We start from the raw sequence: 12,278 nt of genomic DNA on the forward strand, positions 1-12,278 counted from the left end.
AGATATAGCATTTCCTCTATTCCTATCAACTCTTCCATTTTCCTTGCAAGAATGCCACAGAGATAGAAATAAAACAACAGTGCATATCATTAATTTTGAAGATTTTTGATATATGCAATTTTTAAATGCTTTGCTTTTGCAATAGTCCACTGTGTTTTTGCTGTCTGGTCACCGAATGGAGTCCACTAAGGAACTTCAAAAGCTGCTAATGAAAGAGAGCTAGAACATGGTTAGAACCTAAGCATTGCTGTTAAGGAAATTTTGGATTTGGCAGAGTTAATTTTGCATATCACCTCCACAATAAAATTTTATTCCACGTGCCAAATTCCAATGCAATTATCTCCACTTTATCTTCTTTATATTACTGCTATATTATTTTATAATATGAAACCTATTTTATATATGTATATATATATAAAATTGTATAATACTAAAACTATAATAGCATTAAGGTAATATTTATAGTTTTTCCATTATAAGGTATGAGCTAATTCCATCATATGATTTACAATGTTTGTGTTACAAAGACAAAATCTTTCAGGACTGTACTATGTGATATATTGGATATAAGGAATTTTTCTCAATGATAGTAGGAAAGCACTGCACAGGTTGCCCAGCAAGGCTGTGGATGTCCCAGTCCTGGAAGTATTCAAGGCTAGTTTGGACAAGATTTTGAGCACCCTGATCTAGTGAAAGATGTCCCTTCCCATGGCAGGAGAGTTGTACAACTTGATGTTTAAAGCTCCCTTCCAACATACATTATCATATAATTCTATGAGTCTATAATATGGGCCACAAGTTTTCATAAAGCTGACACTGGAAAGAAAATGCTAGAAGACATGCTGTGCAATTCCAAAGTAAACTTGGAGTTTGAAAAGATCCTCCTCTATAGATCTCTAAATCCATAAAACCTGGAACATGAGAATCATGAGCAGAAAGAGAATATGTAGAAAGGAGAATTGAACAGCTGAAATTAGTTGAGAGTAATTGTTTTGGGTCAATGGGTTTTTTCAAGTGATGTGGGACCAACAGGAAAGTCTGCATCTTAGATCATCTGAGAAGCCAAGAATGGTGAAGTTTAGAGAAAGATTTCAGGTCAGAGAATGAGGGTAAAACTAGACATTTTGGAGAGAAATATTATTGGAAAGTGTTGAAAGTTCATTTGGGGCTGCAGAGGACCATTTCTGTCACTCCCACTAGCTTCCCTGATCAGCGAACACCATTGTTCATGATTCAGTGAAATCCACAGCATGATTCCTCTCTAATCTCTTGTGAGCCTGGATGAAAGCCTCTAGTCTGTGGCAATACCTTCAAGGTCAGACCGCAGCTTGAAGGTTTTGACAGCAAAGTTCAGGGTGCCGAACATACCGACCCCTCAGTGATGACTGTAATCCAGATCCCAGCCAGCCATTCAGAGAGACACACTGCCCTCATACCTAACAGCACTTTGAAGGTGTCCATCAATGTTTTCTGCCCCAAACCATCACCTTCTGCCTCGGCTCCCTGACCCTGGGGTTGCTGAAACCTCCTGCCCAATCCAGGAAAGGTCCCAGGCTGCAGCATGCAGAATGACATGTGCATTGCAAAGTGTGTCTCTGGAAGCCACTCTGCCTGTGATGCACAGAGAGCCTTGGCTACATTCACTTTGCAAGATTATGAGAAAATAAGAAGATTATTAGAAGATTATAAGAAATATGATTAACAAATGCAGATAATGTTGGTAATTTTTTGCAAAATGTTGTTATTGTGATTGCTATTTTAGAAAAAAAGAAATTCCTCATGTTTGAGTTAATAAAGTTGACCATCTGCAGCAGAAATAGTGAGTAAGACAAAGGACTGGGGCAATGGGGATTTTGAACTCTTTTGTACACTACAGATTTCAATTGTCATGAAAAACTATTGCTAGGAGCATGAAGTTAACATCAGTAAGAGAGTCAGATGAATGGCCATGGGGCAGAGAATGTAGCCAAGTATTAGAAGAGAGAGAGAAAAAATGTAGTCTGAGGACAAGTTGAAAATTACCAAGATTCAGGGCATGTTCCCTAGAATAAATCATATTGAAATCTGAAAGAAGTAGATGAGGGACTTCCATACTCTATCCCCACAACACTGTTTAATGTTTCTGCTTGGGGCTAATTGCAGTGCTGAGAAACTCAGACATCCAGTCAACACGAAGCTTTGTCTGAGTCTCATGGTAATAACTATCTTTTGTTATCAGAGAAGAGCAGAGAGTTTGTTGCCTGCTGCCTTGTAATGATTGCACTTGATCTGAAAGAAGACAGATGCTCTATATTTTATTTGTAAACAGCATCTTTACTGTGATCAAGAGAAAACAAAGGTAATTCTTGCACTCCTCACTGTCTGGGAAAAAAAAAAAAAGCTGTAAATCAAGTACCAGTTCTGTTTCCCATTAACAACAGTGAGAAGGTAGAAGTGCAAACAAAGTTTGCAATCATATGAGATTCCTTGCTTGAACTCTTTTTGTTGGTTCATCTTCTTGCTGGCTAGGCTTACATAAAAACTGTTTCTTTTTTCCTGAAGATAGCAGAAAGTTCCTGATGTACTTTTCTGTTGCTTTCTTTTACCCTCATGGCAACATTAATTTTCTGCATGTGCATAATTTACTAGTCCACATGTTAAGCAAGTACCTAGTAGAAATCTTATTCTCTTGGTGAGAAACAGAAGCTGCAAGCCTGATTAAATTAAAAGGATCTTCTTACACAAAGACTTTACCTGCCTGCATTTACAATTTGGCTCTGGTGGGGTGAAACATGTGTGACAGTCAGCTTCATGGCTGCCATGGCACAAACCAGGCTGTGTTTCTACAGCAAGCACCCGAACTCCCAGAGCTCTTACAGAGCTGCTGCAGGTAAGTGGCTATGACCACAGCCACATAGTTCCTTTGGAGCTGAATCTGATTCTCTTGCATCTGCAATTGTCGAACTTCCTCCAGAGGAATGCACAAACCCTGTGCTGAGGAGAAGGAGTGGGTAGGATTGCCAGGAACAGGGCTGCTCTCCTTCCCATAGGAATCCCTTCACAAGGCATGCCATATTCTCTGTGGTGAGAATGGTGAGAATTCACTCCCCTGCAGCCCAGTACCCCAGGGGGACTCCTGCCACATCACAGTAATTCCTCTGCAGAGATTCAAGCACCAGAAGAGAAGCAGTTTTTAGGCCACAGATTCTTTAATCACAGTGGAGTGATTAAAGTCAGTCTGAGAGCAAGAATAAGTATTCTCCCCTTCTCCTGGCAGAAGTGATGCCTCTCCCTAGGTATGGACATGGATCACTGCTGATGGCACAACCAGCAGGGTCAGGAAGTTTGGCCCAGGTTGTGGTGTTATTGGGGTGGGAGGTGCAGGGATGGCAGCAAACAGACAAAAACCAAGGCAGACCAATGCTCCCCCTCAGCTGTGAAGTACATTGGCATCCATTCTGGAGCTGAGACTGCTGTCTCCAGGGCCCTGAAGGAATGATGTGTGATGGGCATACAAACAGGACAGGATTTCCCCTTTTAGCTGTTGCCTGTCCTCACACCAACCCAATTCCCTGGGGAACAGAAAAAATTTTCTGCAAGACAACTCCTGACACTTTTGCTACTGAATGGTTTTAAGAATGATAGCTTATATAATCCTATAGCCTCATTTCATTTTAGCAGTATTTAATGAAAGGAGAAATGGTTTAACAAAGCAATTTCATATACTATTCAACAAGCAGCTCTTTCTGTATGAAGCATTAACAATAGCTGTCATCTGTGTACAAAAAAAGGCTTCCAATTATTTCAATGCTAAGAGAAAATCCAAATACTGAGAGTCCCACAAGAACTTTTAATACCATTATGGAAAAGGAAAAGCTGTGACCCTGGGCTCCATTTAATATTTTACTAGCCTTGAGAATCAATTTGAGTTTGTGTTCAATTTTCTGGAAAGTTTCGTCTTTACAGCTGTACAATTTGAGCACATAATGGAAGAGAACAGAGAGCTGTCTTTTCCTCTCTGCTTTTTTCACATGCTAGAGATGGGGGAAAGGGAGGAGATGACATGTAATCAATGGAACATATAAAGAAGAAAGTAAGTTTATGATATAAAAAATGTCATATGACTTCTTTAAAATTTCTTTAGCAGGCAGCAGGGAAATTTATAAGACTAGTAGATGGAGGAGTATAAAAGAAAGATTAGCCTTGGCTTTTCTAGTGTACAGTTATGCTATAAACCATATAGCTACAAGCTTTCTCTAAATTGCATCAACCTCTTGGTCTTTCTCCTCTATCCCAAATACTTTTTGTCATCTGAAAGAGGGGAATTTGCATCCTGGTCTCCTTCTATCAACTCTGTATATAGATTGTACATTCACTCTGTGAATTCCTTCTTATATCCTAATTTAAATTACCATCTCTTCCATTAAATATTGGTCTATTTCCAGCTTATCTGGAAATACACAATGATACATTTTTTTAAATCAAAAATTTAAGTAAAATAAGTGTAGAATTGTTCAAGGAATGTCTCCATTTCTGTAACCATTCATAAGAATATGTGGAAGAACACCTGATGAAACATGTCTTAGAAAATCATCTTTTGAGCTCTAAAGGTACCTGGAGTTTTCTTGGCTCCAGGTTTTGGTTTCCAATCTTTCTGACATGGAGCCCACACTCAGAAGTCACATACTTAATATTGAATTATAGGTACTAATTATAGATATGTGGATCTGTTCCCTTTCATGGGGTGAAATTCCTGCAGTAATTTCTAGGTCATGTCCATTCTCTACCTATATCTGGAAATTTCATAGGACAGTACTTGTAAACTGTGGCTAAAAGTCATGGAAAGAAACAATTTAACACAACAGATAAAAGAGTACTAGTGCCTTGAAAGGGCTCCATTTAATTTTGTAGGTTAGATATAGCCTGAGACATGGGCTCTGGATTGTCAGCAGAAAGCCTCAAAATCCCTGTTTTCATTAATTGAGTTAGTGCCTGTTGAAGCTTCCTCTTTATGGTATTTGTTTTTGTGAAACAAAATTGTTTTGGTTTTGTTTTTTCTTTTAAATAACACTTAAATAACCTGAAGGGTAAGGATACCAAGAAATACTGAAATACTCCTAGGGTATGAATACTCTTTAGGTATCATTGCTTGCACTTACAAAGCCTGTTTTGTACAGCCTGTTTTCTACAGCCAAGTCAGCTGTTGTCTTCAGGACCAGATTCTCAGATTACTTTTCTAGGGAATCTGGGGGCAAAGCACAAGGACTAGCAGATACTGCTTCTCCAAAAGTGGGATGTTCATGTCTGGAGGAGATAGGCTGTCAATGCTAGGAAATGGCAATAGGAGAAATGTAGATCATGCTGTGTTGAGTTGTTTTTTCAGACAATTTTATGTAGCCTCTCAATACAATGAGTGGCCTTCTAAATGGTAATCATGCTCTTTTTTCAATTATTTTTATGTTTTGTCATTAATCACTAGGCATTTTCAGTACAATTACAAATAAAAATATGCTCAAAATCAGATCTATTCTGCTGATGACACACAACCTTGAATGAAATCTAAATCTCATTCTTTGACTAAGCTCTGCCATGATAATCGGAAAGTATAGAACTAAAAATTAATTTCTTTTGATAAAGAATGTAATTTCATTTGATTCTGAAAGCACATAAGACCAGGATGCTGCATTACAATGTGTTGTTTTCTGCATATTCATTTTTATATTTGTAGTGTTTCCATAGTATTTTGAATTTCAGTGATGAATTTATCTTGGTATTGATATCTAAGTGATCATTTCTAGTATAAAAGCTGAGTAAATAATGTCCCTGGGCTGCTCCATTCCCATATAGGAGAGGTGCCTGTGCCCTCTCTTCTCCAGGCCCAACAACCCCAGCTCTCTCAGCCTGTCTTCATAGGGGAGGTTCTCCATCCCTTTGATCATCTTGATGGCCCTTCCCTAGACTTGCTTAAAAAGGGCCACATCCTTACTGTGGGAGCCCCAGGGCTGGACACAGTGCTTTGAGAGCAGAGCAGAGAGGCAGAATCCCCTCCCTTGCCCTGCTGGCCACGCTGCTTTTGGTGAAGCCCAGGTTACAGTTAGCTTTCTGGACTGCAAGCACACATTACCAGGTCACATCAAGCTTCTCATCTTCACCCCCTAATCCTGTTCTCAATCTATTCTCTACCCAGCCTGTGTTAGTGCTTGGGATTGCCCAGAGCCAGGTTCAGGACCTTGAACTTGGCCTTGAACTTCATAGGGTTTACAAGGGTCTGCTTCTCATGCCTATTAAGGTCCCTCTAGATATCATTAGCATCCAGTGCCTCCAGTGTCCACACAGCTCGGTGTCATTGGCAAACTGAGGGTGCACCCAGATGCTGAGGGTGCACTCAATGCCACTGTCTGTGTTGCCTAGAAAGATGTTAAAATGCACCAGTCCCAATATGGATCCCCAAGGAATGGGGATCATCAGTGGTCTTCAGTAGAAAATCTACCTATTTAATACATTTTTGAGTGTGACCATGAGCCATTTCTATATCCATTAAGTGCCAATTAAACAAATCTATGCCTCTCCAGAAGAAATGTGAATGTCTGTGTCCCTTGTGAAGGAAGTTGTCTGGTACATATTCATGTACAAGTGTAGTAGCTAATTTGACAGCTTAAGGAATGATATGTTTCTGCATTCCTTGGGGTGGAATCATTAGCACAGGTAAATCTCTGTGCTGCTGACAGCAAATTTATTTGACACAGAGTTTATGATCTAGTAGATGTAAATGTCTGCTGTGAAACCAATGATGGATGAAGGGAGAGAAAAGCCTATCTCACAAGATTTCCAGTTGGGATAGAAATAATCTATCTTGTGAAATGTTGACAAGTTCACTTCTAATCTTAGTTAGAAAATTGAGGCTGGAAGAGATAGTGCTGAAAAAATAATGGGGTGAAAATCTTTTCTAACTTTTCAAAGCATTTCCTACATCCATTCTTAACTTGCTACAAAGTGCTTAGGGAGTTGCAGAGCTATTCAATCACTTTCATATTAACAGAAAAGCCCCATGTGCCCAGCTCTTCTAAGAATTATTTTCTGTGCTAAAGAGAATTTTGGGCTATTACTATCTGTATAAAGTAGTTCACTGTTTGGAGATTTATTTAAATGTGAGAGAATCTTAACTGATTCTGAACAGCTTTGCCACTGTGCCTCTTACAGTGTCACCTCTCTGACATTTTTGATGGAAATAAAGAGACCACATAACTAACAGCCCTTAGCCTTCTACGCTACTCAACTTTTTTAAAAGTGGGTTTTGTAGAGCTGGAAATGTAGGTCTATAAGAATAGTCATCAAGATAGCATTGATCTGTCCCAGGAGAATATGAAAAAGTTTTTAAAAACTGTAAATAAGGGTTTAAGGAGAAGAACATTTAAGATGTAACTCTGAAAGAGTAGCAGACAGACAAAAAATATGTGAAGATTATGGTATTGTGAAGAAGATAAGACAGCCTCAGATATTTCCCAAGAGCAGATTATAATTCTACTTTTTTTTCCTTAAAATCTGTCCAAATTTTAGTAGGAGATGGTGAAAGCCAACACAGTCAATGACCTTAAAATGACATATAAAATTAGTATGAAAAGGTCTAATTATTGCAAAGGTCACAGGATAGAAATTTTGTTCCAATTTTGTTGTTTCCAGCAGCCTATGGAAATGCAACAGAGCTATCAAAATTCCTCAGTGGCTTTCCAAAATGCTTGGTATTTACTCTGTTGATTCAACATATTAGAATTTATATATCTTAAAACAAGGGCATCATAGCTGAACTTATAAAAAAATGGAAGACAAAAATATATTTAATAAAGGACTTGCTAAAATTAAGGGAAGGAAAGCATTTCAAGGAGGCATGAAAACTGTCCACAAATATTTCTCCAATTTCAGAGGGGTAGATGAAACAAGAAAATTACCATTTTATGAAAAATTATGATTTAATAGTAATACAGCTCCTACAAAAGAAACTGCAGTCAGATTTAATACCAAAATACTGTGTATAAGGAAAATTTTACTTAAGTATTTTATATTATATAGTTCTACATAAAAGCATTTTATATCAGGTCCTTGTATAATTTTAAATACATGTTGACTGAGCTCAAAATATCAAAAATAAGTGTAAACTTTTAAAAATTCTTTTATATATTTGAAGTTTGAAATTTCTATTGGCAAAATATTTTCTGTCAAAAAGAAGTCTAAGGGACATTCATTTTCAATAATCCTGATTACTAAAAAAAGGCCAGATTGGGAGTTTTTTATTAATTTTGTGTAAAATAAAAATATCCAGTCAATAAGTCTCAGGTTTTACTGCATCTTTTGAGGTCAAAAATAATAAATAAAAATGTTTGAGCGTTTAGCATCACTGCTAAAACACTAGACTATGTTTATCCCCACTCCTACACCCTATCTTTCTACATCTCCCTCCACTACAGTCAATTTTAGGGTAAAATAGACTTTTCAGGTTAAAACAGACTTTACTGAAAACATGTGTTTTCTTGCAAGTCTCAACCACCACATGATTCCACGTTTAATAGGATATGATGTTCTGTCACAGCAATTTTACACTGAAATAATTCTGATGATTTTGTTCACTGTTATTCTTTTTTTATATTATTGAAGCTGAGAAGAGATTTAGCTGCAGCATCCCTCGAATTGCATGAAATTTGTTTCCTAAACAAAAGTTTCACTTTATCCATGTGATTCAGTGTAAAGTCGATTTTGCAATATTTAATCAGAATGGAGGAGCTTTTTAATATAGGTTTGTTTTTATATAGACAGCTTCCTAAGCTCCAGAAGGTATTCTCCTCAGAAGGGTCTTTGCTTCTTTCTCCATGTATAACTGTTCTAGCAATCTATCTAGCATAATGAGACATCTATCTCCTGGTATGTCTTTGAGTATGATTCCAATGAAGAGATAAATTTGAGAACAAAAATAACGTCTGTAGAAGCTATATATCTCTATAGAAGCTATATATCTATATCAAGCTTATATCTATGTAAGGTTGACTTTCTTTTATATTTCAGGCATAAATTTACAGGTGGAATATCAGTGAACTTTCAAAGCATTCACAAGATTTCTGATCTTGTTGAGAAGAATAAATACCTGCTTAAGAGAAAACATTTGCAAACCCAGATTTTCTCGTTCTCCAAGGAGTGATGCATTTAGATACTTCCTGAGTTGATGATAGAGTAGCAGTTAAAGATCAGTGTGCATTTCTTTAGATCCTAAACGGGAGCTCTTCAGAACAATTGCAGTCCTCCTCAACAGATTTTGATTTGAGATCATTGTTTATTTCACTATCTAAGTTACCATCCAAATTTTCTGTATTAGAAACACATTATTGGTTTCACCAAGTAGAAGTTTGTGTGTTTAAAAAATGTCATTTCTCTCTGTTAACCATAACTGATATTTTGCCTAAATTCATCATGCATTACAGTAAAAATCTTTCTGAAAGTTTTACGGCATCAATTTAGAAGAGGCAAAAACTAGACCGGTGTTTTAGGTATGCTGTCCATTTTTACTGCCCATTACTCATTTTCAATGACTTGAAAGTGCCTTTGCAGACTTCCAGATGTTTGACTTACTGATATCAAATGTTTGTTTTCAGATATCAACATGGCAGGAGAACCAAAACCATACAGACCAAAACCTGGCAACAAGCGGCCACTTTCAGCACTTTACAGGCAAGTGAGATTTCACTTTGACTTATTCCAATACAATTTTTATCAGAAAGATTATGGCAACCTAAAATTTATCTACCAATAAATATTGAAATGTGCAATATTTACCAAAATTATAATGAAATCTAAGTATTTATTAATGCTCCCAGTCCTAGTACTGTTATCAATAATTTTTATTTTTTCTTAATTGAGAGTTATTTCAAATTTTAGTCCTTATGATTCATTGCTTGGCTCATTTTTGTGACTTTTTTATTTGCAATGATCAGTAAAATAACTAAAAATTTCAGAGCAACAAAATTGGTTTCTCACAGATTTTTCTGTCAGGGGTGAGAACCAAGTTCTGACAAAAGCTAGATTTCTTCCTTGGCTGTTCAGGAGGGCACTGATAGTGTCTTTCTCATATTCCCAGGTGCCTTTTGTCATAGAGCATTTACAAACTTGAAGAAACATTCACTTTTTTTCAAAATCAATTATGTTTAGTGAAGCATTTCAGATTGTTAGGGCTACCATGCCCACAGGTATTTCTGCTCAATAAACCTTACATCTCATAAAAGTAGTACAGAATTTATGCTCCAGATCCATGGAAGAAATTGGGACTGATTTCTACTGTAGCTGAAATGTAGGTAGACTGGCTCTGAGAGCAACACCTCAGGAGTGAAATCAGACACACTTGAGCAGTACTTCTTCATGCCTTGTCTGGTCTGAAAGCTTCACATGGAAATTCGAGGGTGGCATCTCAGAATAAGACAACCAGAAGCATTTTAGGTCTGAGCCTCCATGCTATATAGAAGAGATTTGAAGTTTTATCATATACCTGTCCTCAGCTGAAGTGATAGAAATATTATTTTTGGAGAAGAGAATCCCTGTTTCATCATTACTCTCAGCTGCAAACTGCTAAACTCTGTAGGTGTTCCAGGTAACCTTGGTCTACTCTGTCCGTGTTCCAGTACTTCAAAAGATTTTGAAAGATATTCTGTGATTTCTGGCATTTATATTCATTTCTACCTCTGAGCTTTTGAAGGCTTTCTCATAAATACTTGTTCTACAGAAAAGATAGGGATAAGAGAGACCTATGGGAAGTTCTAAAGGAATTTTAAAAAGGAAAAATATCTTAGATTGTGTCCTTTCATGGATGTAGTGCAAACTATTTCTCTAGAAGATCATGAGGTTTTTAAGAGCAACTAAGAGAATCCTTCCATTTCTTCCTTCATCTTAATTTTCACTCTGCTCTGACCTTGTAAGACCCCACCTGGAGTACAGTGTCCTGATCTGGAGTACTGAGCACAAAAAAGGACTTACAGGGGGCTTATAAAATAGAACACCTTTTCAGATGGGCAGATAGTGATAGGATAAAGGAGGAATAATTTTCAACTAAAAAAGGAGGGATTTAGATTAGATCTTAGGAAGATGCTCTACACTCAGAGGCACTGGAACAGATTGCCCAGGGTAGCTGTGGGTGTCCCGTTGTTCAGGGCCAGGCTGGATGGAGTCCTGAGCAATCTTATCTGGTGGATGGCATCCCTGCCCATGGTGTGATGGTTGCAACTAGAAGATCTTTAAGGTTCCTCCCAACCCTCTCTATCATTCTATGGTATGGTCCCCTCCAACACAAAACATTCTATGATCGTATGACAGCAAGGAACATTTATTATCCCAGTGTCGCTTAATCTATTATGTGAGATCAGTGACTAATAAAGTTTTGGCAACACTGAGAACATTTACTTATTTCAGAATACTGTAACTGGGTCTGACTGGGATGAAGTTAACTTTCTTCATAGAATCCTATAAGTGTTTTGGATTTGTTGCTAAAACGCACCAATGTTTTGACTGTTGCTAAACAGTGTTTGCACAGCCTCATGATTTTCTCATTTTCCTATTCTGCCTTCGTAACTAATAGGCTTGGTGTGGGCAAGAAGTTATGAAGAAATATGTCTGAGACAGCTGACCCAACTTGGCCAGAAGGATATTCTCTCATATAGTCAGAAACAAAAATTGGGAAGGTTTTTCTTCCAAAGCAGCTGTTAGTTGGAGATTGCCTGGACAGCTTATGGGAGGTGGAAAGTAATGCAAAGGCAATCACTCGGATTTTTTTCCCTTCCCCCTTCCCCTATTACACTGCAAATATCTCAGTCCATGAGGCTTTTTAACTTTTGATCTCTCCTTCATCCTGACAGGGGACAATGGTAGGGGAGTGAGTCAGTGACTATGTGGGTGCTTAGCTGCTGGCCAGGATCTGCCCACAAGACTGAGACAGATAAGAGGGAAGTGGTTACAGTAGATTTGATTTGGTCTAAGAGAGTCATTGGTTAAAAAATTTATTTGTCACAAAATAGTCACTGTTAAAAGGAAGGGCTGTAAGTAGAAAGAGGATCATGGATTTCAGAAAGGACAGAATTAAACGAGCTCAGAGATCTGGTGAGTAGAAAGATTCTTGGAAAGAAATTTGAGGGACAAAAGAAGTGCAGAAAATCTTGCACTGAGTGTGCTTAAGGTAGAACAGAAAATTCTCCCAAAGCAGAAAAAAATCAAAGGAATAATATGACAGCATCAACTTTCTCAAACATTCTGAAAATTGAAAAGGAATTGTA

At 37.6% G+C, this 12,278-nt stretch overlaps 1 protein-coding gene across 7 annotated transcripts in view; it reads left to right on the forward strand.

The window, feature by feature from the left end:
* Positions 1-12,278, forward strand: part of RALYL (RALY RNA binding protein like) — a 374,493-nt gene that overhangs the window by 288,625 nt on the left and 73,590 nt on the right. For all 7 annotated transcript variants that reach the window (XM_077186852.1, XM_054638241.2, XM_054638208.2 and 4 more), the window contains one exon: positions 9,618-9,693. In XM_077186852.1, the coding sequence (XP_077042967.1) occupies positions 9,618-9,693 (76 nt within the window). The remainder of the gene's footprint in view (positions 1-9,617; positions 9,694-12,278) is intronic.

Source organism: Agelaius phoeniceus, chromosome 1, assembly GCF_051311805.1.
Source record: "Agelaius phoeniceus isolate bAgePho1 chromosome 1, bAgePho1.hap1, whole genome shotgun sequence".
Classification (NCBI taxonomy): Eukaryota; Metazoa; Chordata; class Aves; order Passeriformes; family Icteridae; genus Agelaius; species Agelaius phoeniceus.